Source organism: Natrix helvetica, assembly GCF_964273705.1.
Source record: "Natrix helvetica genome assembly, chromosome: 1".
Lineage (NCBI taxonomy): Eukaryota > Metazoa > Chordata > Lepidosauria > Squamata > Natricidae > Natrix > Natrix helvetica.
In genome coordinates this window covers 273,628,822-273,643,673 of record NC_138548.1, presented here as the reverse complement: position 1 = coordinate 273,643,673, position 14,852 = coordinate 273,628,822, and the positions used below count along the sequence as shown (strand labels likewise).

Here is a 14,852-nt window from a genome sequence, read left to right as displayed (position 1 = left end):
CATATTCCATTTATCTGACTTTGGAATCCATTACTTTTGGAAAATTTCCTTGACAAATACACTTACATGCATTCTTCTTATTGAAAGCAAACATCTGTTTAAGTCTGTTTCTTTCTCTTACTATAATTTGTCGCATTAAAAAATAGTAAAACTGCTTTTTATATAATGGTAAACGTCGTTACTGAAAGATACTCATTTCAGTGAGTTTGAGATTCACTGCACGGAGACCCTTTATATTCTTTGATATTTTGTTACATCATCACAAATAGGTAATCCTAGTCTTTGCTTTGTTCTCTTGCAATAATGCTCAAAATTATATTTACTATTTATTCAGGTATTTGATCAGTATGTAAAAACCAGGGCAGAAGAAGAACGCAAAGAAAAGAAAAATAAAATTATGCAGGCCAAAGAAGATTTCAAGAAAATGATGGAAGAAGCAAAGATTAGTCCTAGGTAAGTCAGTGTCTTTCTCTCTCTCTCTCTCTCATACGCTTTTTATATGATACCCAGTTTTAATTGTAACCTGAACTCTTAATACACGTTGACTTTCAGAAAATGAAAGAATCCTGACTGTTTCATGAGGATGAATTTACTAACTCTAGTAAACCATGCCTGTAATACTGTAATGTTTCCTAAATTTAGCTAACCATTGACAATCCTAATATAGAAAATATAATGTAGTGGAGGACTTTCCCCGTTACAGTATTAATACTGAATACCTTATAAGAACTGCTGATGATACCACATAGTGTTGTTTTTTTAATTTATTTGATCTACTTCAACAAACTACATTCCTGGATCCTTTTGCCATCCGATTGTCAACAAAGGGAAAGACTTATGTGATCATTCAACTAGTTGGCTATAGTCTTTTATTGTTAATGTCCAAGTGGGTTTCTTCAAATAAGTCATATTGTACACAGGATACCTTTAATACATTGTTAGACTGTATGTAATTATTATTTTGCAGAACTGTTCAATTTTATTTTACCTAAACCAGTTAGGAATTAGTTTGCATTAACTCTCAGTTCTTTGCTATCAACTGGCTTATTTTCAGTTGTTGTATTTATTTTGCTTGAATTGACTTACTATCCTCAAAGACATCTTTGATTAGGCTTCTGATCCTTAATACTGTTAATTGGGATTAAGCTCCACTGAACACAGATGAACTGAATTTTGAATCAGTAAGCATATCTTTACATTGAAGTTCTGGAATACAATAAAATTGTAATTTTTTAATAGTTTAATATTTGGAATAGCTGTATTACTGAATTTGAATATAATTGTTTTAGTATAGTTGTATCTCAGTAATTCCAAATTATATTTCAAAGTGTGTAGAATAAGTTAGCTCTGATTTGTCCTTTTGTGAATAGAAAGCCTTCTTTCCTTGATGGGAGGGCCCAAATCAAGGAGGGGTTGCTGCTGGAAAGAGGAAATATAAGGAAATGTTAACTTCTTCCAGTAGGAGAATTTCACTGCAAGTAGTCTGCATCAAATCTATTACTATATACTTATTGTTTGGTTTTTATAATCAGTAAATAAGATAACTTTTGCATGTCTTGTCATTATAGTGTAGCTTCCCCTGCCCCCTTTTAGTTCAAGGTAATGATGATGTCCCTTTGGACACTTGCATTCCTTGAAAGTCATCTCTATATTTTCTGTGCTTACAAATTTATGCCCAGACTTGTTTTTGCAGGTCATTTTCTTTAGCATAGGCTTAAGTTCACTTCTAAATAATAGAATAAGCTACCAAATTCTTCTCTTGTTTTAATTTACCCTACAGCAACAGTAGGCGGGATTTCCCAAGTCTAATTATTTCCATGCTGTGATGAAAACATTCATAGGATTATAATGTCTCACGTAATCTCGGGGTCAGATTAGCATCAGATCTTGGAAAAAGCACAATAATGGTTTTTTTTTAAAGGTAAGTGGCAGTATTATATCTACTGCACGTCTGAAATTTGGAATCTGGCCCTGAAGGTGAGAATATCTTGTAGCAAAACTACAAGAAGACAAAGTGTAAAGCTTGGCAGATTACTGCTCCTAATTTCACACCTGGTACAATTGGATGGCAAATGAGTACTGTTAATTTTTTAATTCATAACCTTGAATTTCAGGACCAGTGAATAAGGAATTTCCATTCAACAAGTATTGTGCGGTTGCTGGAAATTTTATTCTACATGTATACTCTTTATAAATCAAAAATCTGCAGGGCTGCCCTTGCAAATGTTTGATGAAATCAAAAAGACTGCCCTTTTTTCATGAAAATAAATATTTTACCTCTTGGTCTTATATCTGAAGGGAAGATAATTATGTAATAGTGTTTAGCACACACTTTGTAGCAGAATACAAAGTTGTGTTTAGAATACATTTCCAGTTAAGAAAGCTGCCAAATCAAGTACACTTACCATTTTTTACAGAACTACTTTTAGTGAATTTGCATTCAAGCATGCTAAAGATTCACGTTTCAAAGCAATTGAAAAAATGAAAGACCGAGAGGCCTTGTTTAATGAATTTATCACAACAGCAAGAAAGAAGGAAAAAGAAGATTCGAAGACCAGAGGAGAGAAGGTAAGATTTTCATATGAAGATGATAAAAGCAGTACGAATGAGAGGGACTCATGCTAGGCTTCCAGGTTCCCACTGCTGGAAGTCCCATTTCCACTACTTACTTCTGCCTTTTGGCCTCAGAATTTTGCATCTAAACTCAGAAGAACATCATTTCCTAGAAGATGTAGTATTTTGCCCCCTTCTTCCAGAATCAAGAACTTAGTTTTAAATTACCCATCTTGCTAATCAAACTATTGCTGACCAAATCTTTAGTTCTGTATATCAGATTCTGAGACCTCCTTGTGGGCAGATTTTAAATGGCATTCTGCCTAAATGCTAATATTTTACTGTTGTTGGGTTTTTTTAAAAAAATTCACTAAATATGTTTTCGTTTGGCTAGTTATCAAAATTAAAGGTCACCTATCAAAAATTAATGAATTCCAAATGTCATTTGTCTGCACTGTCACTTGAAGAGACAAAGTGCATATCACTGGGGAAGGCAGATGCATGCATGTTTTCAACAGTATTAACATTAAAATGTATAGAAGCTTTCTTTACAGCCCCAGCTAACTGGGTGAATTAAGGAAAAACATATCTTACTAACCTTTAATTGAAATCAATATAAGTTCCCAGTAACAAAAAGACATGTGATATATCATGCAAAAGCTGTCATTCATAAACATTTCGTAATGATACATATTCTGTTTTTCAACTTTTTTTTTAAAAAAATAAGAATTTTCTTATAGGTCTTAAATAAATTTCATAATAGTTATACTTTATTCTCTTAATTTGCTACTATTACTGTAATTGTTATTCCTGCTGTGCCTATTGTTCAGAAGTGCTCTATACATCGTATTCCAGTTCACCCTTATAAGTGGATATGTAAGTACTGTTAAGATATTGCAAATAAGGAACTCGGAGTAAGAATGACTAGCTTAAGGCGTTGTGGTTTATTTTATGGAAGATAAGAGATTCAAATGGAAATTTCCTGATGCATTGCCATAGATTCACATATCTAGGAATAAAACCTATTGAATTTAGTCACAATTTACTTTATAAAAATAATAATATTTTTACTTTGTTGATATGGTAGTATCAGTGTCCATCAATGGATTCTCTTTTCCTCTTGTACTCCCCTCACTCTGATCTGAAGAGTTGGGGAGCCCTCTTGTGTATGGAGGGTACACCTAGAGATCTTCAGGTGGGTAGAAAGCAAGAAAACAGGAATGCCCAGTGATCAATCCTTTGTCCAATGATAGATATAGCAATTAGTCTTCATACAATATCAAAGTCATCAGCTGTCTAGAGGTGAATATGTGAAATCTGAAACCTCAACCTAAACTATAGTTTGTTTTATTCTATAGTTATAGTTTAAAAATTACTGTTGCATCTTAGCCATAATCATCAATAAATTCTTAAATATTGCATGAACAACATCAGTAATATTTTGTGTTAAATATTGCATTTATCTTTGTATTTGAAACTAATTATTTCTTTTCTCCCAAAACCTCTTGTAACCATTTTATGTATTCTGTTTTGTAACAAGTGGATAGATTTTACAGTTTTGTGCTGTGCGGCCTGTCAATCAGTTCAGTCTGACAGCTGTCAATCACTGACACGCAAAGTATTATGGGATTCCCTAGTGAGGAAAGAATTGGTATCTCTGTGTGGTGACTTTAGCCTCCCGCAGTTCCGGTACTTTACATTTTTTTCAGTTTTTTTCCTTGTGAAGTGATGAGAGTTGTACCCAGAATGTGTAATCTGCCAAAAAAAAAAAAAAACCCCAGTCCTTCTAAATACACAACAGTATTTTCTGCCTTGCTTTTCTTATTTTACAAAGAATAGCTAAATGTTAACAAGAAATGTGCCCCACAATGTTGTGAAGCTTTCTCAGCCAGTTTATCAGAAAAGAATTTTATTGCATGATTTCTCCATAAAGACTTTAAAGTAAGGATTGGAAACAGCACGCTTTGATTAATTGCTTATCAATATTTTCCAATTCTGTTTCCTAGAGAATCTTCAAATTAAAGAAAATAATTAAAGGTGAAAGAAAGAAAATAGTATATCATGCAGTCAGATGTTTATGTTGAAATAGATTAAAGATTTTCCATTGAAAGCTTCTATTGCTTAACCATAGGATTTGGATAATATGAAAGAAGACCTGCACATTGCTTATGGAGTGGGAGGGGACAGCAATGAGGTGCTCACCACATATCATAGAAACATCTTTGCCTTTCCAACAAACAGGATTTAAAGTGGAGAAAGCAAAGATTGCATCAACCTCTTCATTATTATATCCACCCCATTATGCTGCCCTCTCAAAATATGTGACCCTTGCTCTTATTTAAAGTAAGGAATTACTTCAGAGGATTATCAGATTAATACCTGTCTAAACAATTTCATAGCTTATCCTTTTGATTTGAAACACTTTACTCTCTTCCCCAAGCAGGAATATATATATCTGTGTGTGATTTCTGCTTTGCTTTTCCTTTAATCAAAGTGGCACAGGTTTTAAGTAACATATCTTGCAGAAAACTACAAATTTTGTGAGCTTTCAGCAATGATACTAAATTAAAATATTAGTTGTCAGAATTGATTTCCTTTATTAGATCTGAATACTGCAGCTGCTTTTGACTCTTTTATTCCCTCTCTTTTGGAGCAGGGTCACAAAAATAACATGGCTAGGAGATGAGAGCTTCTGTTTCTATAGAAACAGGGATACATGCTGGGTGAATGATGGACAAGATTTACTTTATAGTTGTAAATCCCAAGTTTTTCTAAAATGATCTTCCCATTTTATTTTGATTTGACTACCGACATAGTATATTAAGTTCAAGAGCTGATATAAAAAGAAATAAGAGAAGTAGCATTTATTCATGAGTGTGCCTGTTCAATTATCCTTATTTTAAAGATAGGGCAGAACTGTAATTTTCTTACTTCTGGCTTAGAAAGCTTTATATTTCAATACTACTTATATGTTTAAGTTCAACTTTGAAATAATAGATATTGTGTTGGATCCAGAGAGAGAAAAGTGGAACTTTGCTGATACAACACTTTCCTGGTCTCTCCCTCCCACTATAGCACTATATGCTCTCTTAAAAACTCAATCTGGGGATCAAGGGATCCTTTCCAATGTGCGTGGTAGACTCCCAATGCTATAGTAGGACAGTGAAATCAAGAACAGTAAATAAAATTGCCTAACACAAAAAAACAAGATATCTCTGGACCCAAGCCACATAAAAAAATAAGGATGCTGCAAATCTTCTTAATTATATTATATGCTTCTGCGATTGATGGACAATTTACCAAATTGCTATATGCAAGGCATTTATTTTCTTCTTTAATTTGATTTTCTACTGCAAAAAATTCATTGATGTACTTGTATGTGAGGATACTATGCCAATAACCAAATGTCAATATTGAGGAATATCCACAGACTATTAGTATTATGCCCTTTATATAGACATTATAACTAATGATAAAAGGAATCACAAATGCAAATTTTAATTGACCAGTAAAGGTGCATCAAGCGGTAATAATAAGCGCACAAGATTTGGTTTTCTTAATGTGTCTTTTCCCAGCCTTGCGCTTCTGGATGTACTGGACTGCAGTTTCAGCATTCCTAGTAAGCATGGTTGAGAATAATGGAAATTAAAGCCCAGTAAATCTAGAGGGAAATTATTACAACACATTAAAAATGGAATTTACCTTTATCATTATATCTCTATATAATTCTGGATGTATGGAAGACTTAGAAATGGCATAGTGTAGTCAGGCTAATTCATTGAATGTAGCAGCTAGGGTAAAATCTTTTCTCTCTTGTACCAAAAAAAGTGTAAATGTTCTGAAAGGTGACCGTTGCTAATTAACAGGATGAAATTACTGAGCTCAGTAAAAAGCTCTGTCCCATGGATCATAGTTTTTATTATGTGTGAATAAGCTATTCATGTGATTAGGAACGATATGAATTGCAATGCATTAAAAAAAAATTCTTTGCTCTACTGCAATTAAAATCCCTGCACCCATAACCCATTCATTTAGATAGATTATAATGCAAAGCTGAATTAGTGTAGATGTATCAGAAGCATCCATTATGTATCTTATGTTTGGTGCATGTGTGTATAGATAGATATATGCATATATACATACATATGTAGATCCTAAGATTTTGCAAGCATCTCTGTTGAAGAAAACCCTTTGAATTCTTAAGAGTGTCGGATAGGAAAGAAGAAAACCTATATTTTGTTTGCAAAATAATTATTTTATGCAACATATCAGTGTAGGCTGAATTCTGCTCTGTATCTACTGATTTCTAGTTATTTACCAATTAAAGAAGGTGTCATAATTTACCCATATTTTCTTTAAAAATTATGGCAAATCCATATCAAAGCACATATTTGATTATCAAATTCTAATACAATAGAAATATACCTATGTTCTGTGTTTTAATCTTCAGTCAGCCACATATTGTTTTATTAGCTTTCAGTGAAATTTTAACTGTAACCGTTGAACAGATTTTTAAACTAAATCTCCAGCTTCTATTATCCCTAGTGTCCATTAAAGATGAACTTATTGATTTTATTGCACATATATAAATGTTGATGTTTTATTCCTAAACCAGAAATTCAGTGAATGCAGTATTTAAAAATGTATTAATACGGCAAGGCTATATATCCCATCAAATATTGCTTCTGTGATAGCTGGTATTCAGAAGTACTGTTTGCCCATCCATGTATTCTAGGAAACTCAGTACAAGTGTGGATACTCAGGCAGCATTCCCTGTATTTCCTTAAAGAGGAAAAATGCACAATAATATTTATCTATATATTTTCATTACATGATTTATTTATATCAGCCTTCCCCAATATATGCACCTTCCAGATTAATATAGTTATTTTCCATAGGTAATAGTTAATCCAATTATAGTTAAACTGCAGTTCTCAGCAGTGACTAGAAAATTGTACAAGTTCTAATTCCACCGATCCAAATGATACCCAGATTGCAGAAATTTGCTATATGTATTTATTCTTAGCATGCACATATATGGCCTATTATAGATTAGCCGGGCCTGTCTTCACAGCTTGGCTTGTTTGTGCACTTATTGTACCAGTGTTAATACAGAATAGTAAGGTATACCAGCATAGTATAAACTTGTTAAGAAATATCCTAGTATTGAAGCAGTTCTCTGACATACATGTAAACATAGCCATTACTTCTGTTCCTTAATACTCTAATGACTCAGCTTCTAATAAAACTAATTTTTCATTGCGGTAAGTTTGTTGCTTTTTAACACTTTTTTGGAATGTTTGGAAAGCAAAGTGACTTTATTTTTCTCCCCTTTTTCTTTTGTCTTTTAATTGAAATCATAGATTAAAATGGACTTCTTTGAACTGTTATCTAATCATCACTTGGACAATCAGTCTCGCTGGAGTAAAGTGAAGGACAAAGTAGAGACTGACCCTCGCTACAAAGCCGTGGATAGCTCTTCGCAAAGAGAGGATCTTTTTAAACAATATATTGAAAAAATAGCCAAAGTATGTATGTCAATGACAACGCTGTTTCCATTTTTTTAGTATTTCACTGTTGGATCAATTGGTATAGAATTTGAAGTACTGTTTTGTGAAATGCTGTTTTTAGAAATCAATTGATTAGTGGTCAGCATTCTTTGTATTCTCAGACTAGTGTTTTTATCTTATTTTTGCTAGAATAAATAACAATTTCAAATGAACGAATGCATTCTGAAAGGGTAAAGCATTATTATTATTTAATGAATATTTGATATATTTGTATCCATTTAGTATATTAATGTTAGGGTATTTTTTAATTTTCTTTTTTTGTATAGTTCTCTTTTTTAAGTCAGAAAAAGATTGTAGAAGATGCAACACAAATATCATAATTCTGTCATTGTGCATCATACTTTTAAGTATATTGGGTTTTTTTGCTTGAATTTATTTTTGTTAGTACTTTTTATCTATTAGCCTAATATAAATGCAGTATGTGTGCTTTGGGTTGTATTTCAGAATGTAGACTCTGAAAAAGAAAAGGAACTGGAAAGACAAGCACGAATTGAGGCAAGCTTGCGTGAACGAGAGAGAGAAGTTCAAAAAGCTCGTTCAGAGCAGACAAAAGAGATTGATAGAGAACGAGAACAGCACAAACGAGAAGAGGCTATCCAGAATTTCAAAGCGCTCTTATCTGATATGGTGAGGTTTCTTTGCATTAAAATTGATTGTGGAATTTTAACTGAAAGTAGTTTTTGAAGTGCTGACAACACTGGTGTGAACATGGATTCCTCAATTGTATCGCATGGGGGACAAATCTAGATTAGCTGTTGCTTTAGTATATCGTATCAACACTTTTCAGTATATGGTAAGGAAATATTTGTTTTATTCTGCTAGGTACGATCTTCAGATGTGTCATGGTCTGATACAAGGAGAACACTCCGAAAAGATCATCGTTGGGAATCTGGCTCCCTTTTGGAAAGAGAAGAGAAGGAAAAACTTTTTAATGAACACATTGAGGCACTTACAAAGAAGAAAAAAGAACATTTCCGGCAACTTCTAGATGAAACTTCATCAGTAAGGCTAATACGTCTTATATTTTCCCCGAACATTAATGTCATAATTTTGTGGTTCCTTAGTTCAATTTATGTTTGTATCTTAATGACATTATTCTTCAGAGAAATTAGTGTCTTCCAATTAACCATTATTTTAAGATTCACAAAATCTGGAAACCATTGCTGATAGATTAGAACAAGCCTATACTGCACTTCTACTTCTAGAGCTAAACCATAGGAAAAAGGCAGTTGAGGGATTTGTGTAAACATATTTTTGTTCCCTTTTAGTGTTTTAAGGGCTGGAGATCTCAGGAATGTATGAACCAATCACTGGCAAGAGAGGGAATAGATTTGATCCTGTATGTATCGTTATACTTAAAACAACTTACCAATAGGTGCAGTGGCATATACTAATATAAATAGTATCAAGGTAAATGCCTCACATTTTATTTATTTTAAATACTGTTAATGAATAATCCCAGATTATCATCCTTTTAAAAAAGGTTTGGGCAGTAAAATAAAATTCAGCTAAACATGCAAATTACCAGATTCATAGATCTGTGAGCTCCATTAGCACCTTCTGTAATTTCTTCCTGAATGAAATAGAACCATCTATGTTTTTCCATCAATGAAGGAGTGAGGAGATATAAAAAGGGAACATTGGGTAATAAAATAGGCAGCACATCTATGTGTATGTAAAAGCCATGCAGTGGAAGCTGGCTTCACAAAACAGGGAGTTCTTGTATCTTGCACTATTTAAATATTCTATTATTGTGACACCATAGTCAGCATTTATTCGTCCCGTACTAGTGCTAGTTCATACTTAAGTCTAAAAGACTTGGAACGAGTGTAGTGCCTATTCACAACTTTTTAAAAGTCATGCTTTTTCCTGGGATGCATGACAGGTTTGTGATTGCTGGTAGATGGGGATGCAGCTGCTTTAAATTGCAGATAATCCTTTATTCATGGCCCTGTACACTTAAAATTTAAATACTTCGCTCATTAAACCTGCAATTTTTTGTTTTTTTCTTTCAAAGATTACCTTAACATCAACATGGAAAGAAGTAAAGAAGATAATTAAAGAAGATCCGAGGTGCATTAAATTTTCTTCCAGTGACAGAGTAAGAAACTTGTACTGGTTTGCCCTGGCTTTTTATCTTACTGTTTAAAAGTAAATATAACAACAACCTCTTTGTATTTTTTTTTCTCAAGAAAAAAATATATAATCTGGCAGAAATTTCTAGTGATTATTTCTATTTCTTTAAATGCAGAAAAAGCAAAGGGAGTTTGAAGAATATATCAGAGACAAATATATTACAGCCAAAGCTGATTTCAGAACACTTTTGAAAGAGACCAAATTTATAACATACAGGTATGTTATAAGATACAGTATATGAATGGCTTTCTTCATTTCTGTATTGTTTTTATCTTAAATGACTAATATGGGATTATACTTAGTTAATATTGTAGTTTTGGGGAACGGGACTTTTGGTTTATCCTCTTTTCCAAAAAGTATCAGATTATGAGTTAGTGATAGTGAATAACTATTGATAGTGTTTAACATTGATATTTCCGAAAATTGAATTGAATATTACATTTGAAACACAAGGAAATTTGTGTGTGCATTGTGAGGACTAAATCACTTTTACTTATACAAAAGTTTAGGAATATATATGCAGCATGATATGGATTTATTTCTTAATAGAATTGAAAAGGCAGGTACTTTATATGTGACCATTGAATTAGATCTAGGTGTTCTGCTTCCCGAAGAGCAGTCTTGTAAGTAAAAAATGGCCCCAAACCTAAAGAGTTTCTTCAAGCATTACGATTTTTAAACCTTCCTTATGATATCATGGTATGGCAATACATAATCTCTTTCTCAAGAGAAATTGTATTTTCCTCCTGCTTTCATTCAAGTTTAAGAGATCAGCAGTTCTAAAAATCTACCTAATGCTGCCTAAACATTAATGAGATCAGTTTGATCCTAAAGATTATCCTGGACTAGGCTATGGGTTGGTTATAACTTGGTTATGAGAATATGTTTCCTACAGTGTTGTTTGGTTACAACGTGACAACTCTTTTCCCTATTTACATTTTTACATCTTAAATTAGTGCTAATTTTAAACATTATAGCTCTCAAAACTGAAGCCTAATCCTGTATATAGAGCATAAACAATGACAGAGCAATTTTTTTAACAGTCCTACTCTCCTAATACTTTAATTCACTTCAGGCCTGAAGAAGTAGTCTTTTAGGATAGTTTAGATATTGTGTTTAGATATTGTGAAAAGAGTAAGGTTCTACATTTAGGCAACAAAAACGAAATGCACAGGTACAGTATAGGTGGTACCTTGCTCAACAGTAATAATTGTGAAAGGGATCTTGGAGTCCTAGTGGACAACCATTTAAATATGAGCCAGCAGTGTGCAGCAGCTGCCAAAAAAGCCAGCACAGTTCTAAGCTGCATCAACAGAGGGATAGAGTCAAGATCACACGAAGTGTTAATACCACTTTATAAATGCCTTGGTAAGGCCATACTTGGAATACTGCATTCAGTTTTGGTCACCACGATGTAGAAAAGATGTGGAGACTCTAGAAAGAGTGCAGAGAAGAGCAACAAAGATGATTAGGGGACTGGAGACTAAAACATATGAGGAACGGTTGCAGGAACTGGGTATGTTTAGCTTAAGAGAAAGAAGGACTAGGGGAGACATGATAGCAGTGTTCCAATATCTCAGAGGTTGCCACAAAGAATAGGGAGTCAAACTATTTTCCAAGGTACCTGAGGGTAGAACAAGAAGCAATGGGTGGAAACTAATCAAGGAGAGAAGCAACTTAGAACTGAGGAGAAATTTCCTGACAATTAGAACAATTAATCAGTGGAACAGCTTGCCTCCAGAAGTTGTGAATGCCCCAACACTGGAAGTCTTTAAGAAGATGTTGGATAGCCATCTGTCTGAAACGGTATAGGGTTTCCTGCCTAGGCGGGGGTTGGACTAGAAGACCTCCAAGGTCCCTTCCAACTCTGCTATTGTATGTGTCTTTTTCAGCACTTGTCCTACCTAAATGAAACCCAGATAATTTTTTAATCCTCATGTTATTATTTTTATAAATAACTCCCACCTAATATTTCTTCCCCCTCAAATTCTAGTTCATTTGTGTAACGTCCACTCATTTGATGATAACGATAATCTTTATACTTAATTGCAGATCCAAAAAATTAATTCAGGAATCTGACCAACACCTAAAAGATATAGAAAAGATATTACAGAATGACAAACGTTATCTTGTACTAGACTGTGTGCCAGAGGAAAGGCGAAAACTCATCGTATCCTATGTTGATGACTTAGATCGCAGAGGTCCCCCTCCACCACCTACAGCTTCAGAACCTACAAGGCGAACAACAAAATAATTATAAAATATTCTTGAGCAAAAGGTTTACGTTAAATCAAGAAAATTGCATGAGCCATCTGTCAGGTCTAGTCATATGCATTACCATGAACCTATTGCAAAACCATCCAGGAAGCAACATTTATGAACATTAAGCAGTCTCTGTACAGAGAGAATATTTGCATTATTTATGCTTTTTCTCTTTGTTGCATGACTGACAAATATTCTAACCATGCAACTATTTCCAGTGATTTTTCAATCCTAGAACAATACAATATCTATGTACAAGGCTTGGATATTGGTAGCATTTGGAAGTGTTCTTGCTGATAGTGTTACATGTAAAGCCATGGGAAGATTGACATATGACTTAAAGTTGAGAACTGTAAAAATACCCACATGTCCTAATGGGAGAGCTAAAGTTATGCACTCTGAGGATTAATCTATTGAGTGCAGAAGACCATAGTGAGATAGTGCCCTTTGGTAAACCTGGAAAGATAGGGCCTAATCTTTTACTCGTGTGTGACTTTTCCTGCATAAATCAGGACTAACTTCATTAATGTCCGATACAGCATGAGAGGAAAATAAAAGTGCAGTGACCAAATTATATAAACACCATTTGACCTAGTTAACAAGCCTGCCTTGATTGGCTGCTCTCTCCTCTGTCCCCCTTCCCGTCACCTCCCCCGCCCCCCTGCACCCCCGGTTAGGCACAATCAAGTGGCTTTGCCTGATAGTTTGGTAATGTTTTGCTCTGAAATGAAAATACACAGGGGTAAAAAAAATTGCCAGGACAGCATGGTTGTACAAAAACATTTTTATTTACTATTAAAATGTCTCTTATCTGCTTTGGATTAGAAAATGGATTTTTTTTTCTGGATATTTCTTGTAAACTATGTTTCTGTTTTGAATGTTAAACTTGTGTTTCTATAGTTTAATTTTGAAATGTTGGGATTGTTCAGTTTATGTATTTGAACTACAATAAACCAACCCTTTTTATATATGCATTGTACATATTAGTAATTGTGTGTTACATTCTAAAGATATAATTATATAATCACCTGAAATTCCATTAAAATGGAGGAAATCAATTATATTTGAAACTGCTGTGAATATACTCATTTTTTGCTTTACAGTTCATGTAATCCTTATATTAATAGCTAATAGTATAGCTGTAAAGCGTTCTATTTAATTTTGTCTCTGAACATTTTAAAACAGTTGATGAATGCTTGAGACCTCTTTTTATCTTCATATATGGGTTGGCAGCATGTGTCCTTTGGATTTGGCTAGCCATCCTTATGACTTTTGGTACAAATAACCAATATTCTCATATTTCTAACCAGAATGAACCTTGGAAAGATGCTTCTTGATCTTTTTAGTGCTTCCCGACAGTAGTTTCAGAAAACAATAGCTGAGCATTTCACCATATTTCCACTTTTAGTTTGCTGTTTATCGGCAATGTTTTTTGTTCCTCTTAGTGCTCCACATTACTTTAAAAATAATTGATGAAATATCCACATGTTTGGTAGTGGATGTCATTCAATAAAATCACCCTCATTTTTCTTCTTTTCTTTTCTTTTCTTTTTTTTTCTTTTTTTTTGGCTTTGCTTTCTCTCCTCTCCACTCCAGTTTAATTTTGTGTCTGAGATCAGTAGTAAGCTGGATGTCAGAAGACTGAAATTCAATAACAACCACACAAAATCATTTGTATTGTTGAAGAGTCCTGCATTTTTTGTGTGCCATTGCACCCCTCTCAAAGGAATCCCATAAGCACTCAAGAATTGTTTGTGCACAGTGTCTATATTCCAGGATAGTTAGGCTGTACTTTTGGTTAAACTATGCTTGCTTAGGTTGGAACCAGGTCCATTTCTGAAGATGGTGATACTTAAAATTGCAAAATATGGGACTATATTTGAAAAATACTTGATACAAAAAAGCATCTAAAGTTCCAACAGGAACTCATTTGTTGGTGAATAGAACTGTTTTGTTTTGTTACCAACTTCACTAATTTCAGTGTCAGTTCGAAGTGCTAATTCTAACTTAACTTGGGACCCGGACAACGGAAGAAATTCAAATAGTCCAAAATTGTAATTTAATTTAACTACATCTCTTGAATTCAAAATGAATCAGAATCCATTTATATCGTGAATTTCACAGATGGGAACAACACAATTTGCAATATACCAACAATGTCTGATTCTTAATGAACTGTTTATCATGGCAATAATGTTTTTCACTTATTCATTAATTATACATACATACATACATACATACATACATACATACATACATACAATTTAGATGCATCTCAATGCAAATTTATAGTCTTAGAAAAAATATTTTAACAATATTTTAAAATATTTA

At 33.5% G+C, this 14,852-nt stretch overlaps 1 protein-coding gene across 8 annotated transcripts in view; it reads left to right on the top strand.

Moving 5' to 3' along the window:
• Nucleotides 1-13,489, top strand: part of TCERG1 (transcription elongation regulator 1) — a 39,670-nt gene extending 26,181 nt beyond the window's left edge. For 6 of the 8 annotated variants that reach the window (XM_081936013.1, XM_081936011.1, XM_081936008.1 and 3 more), the window contains 8 exons: nt 335-453; nt 2,418-2,568; nt 7,917-8,081; nt 8,568-8,750; nt 8,946-9,125; nt 10,141-10,224; nt 10,375-10,475; nt 12,312-13,489. In XM_081936013.1, coding sequence (XP_081792139.1) covers nt 335-453; nt 2,418-2,568; nt 7,917-8,081; nt 8,568-8,750; nt 8,946-9,125; nt 10,141-10,224; nt 10,375-10,475; nt 12,312-12,513 — 1,185 coding nt within the window. In that variant the 3' untranslated portion in view covers nt 12,514-13,489. Of the gene's footprint in view, nt 1-334; nt 454-2,417; nt 2,569-7,916; nt 8,082-8,567; nt 8,751-8,945; nt 9,126-9,391; nt 9,534-10,140; nt 10,275-10,374; nt 10,476-12,311 lie in introns of those variants that run through there. The other 2 variants (XR_014173847.1, XM_081936012.1) reach the window with 2 other exon arrangements.
• The last annotated feature ends 1,363 nt before the right edge of the window (nt 13,490-14,852 follow it).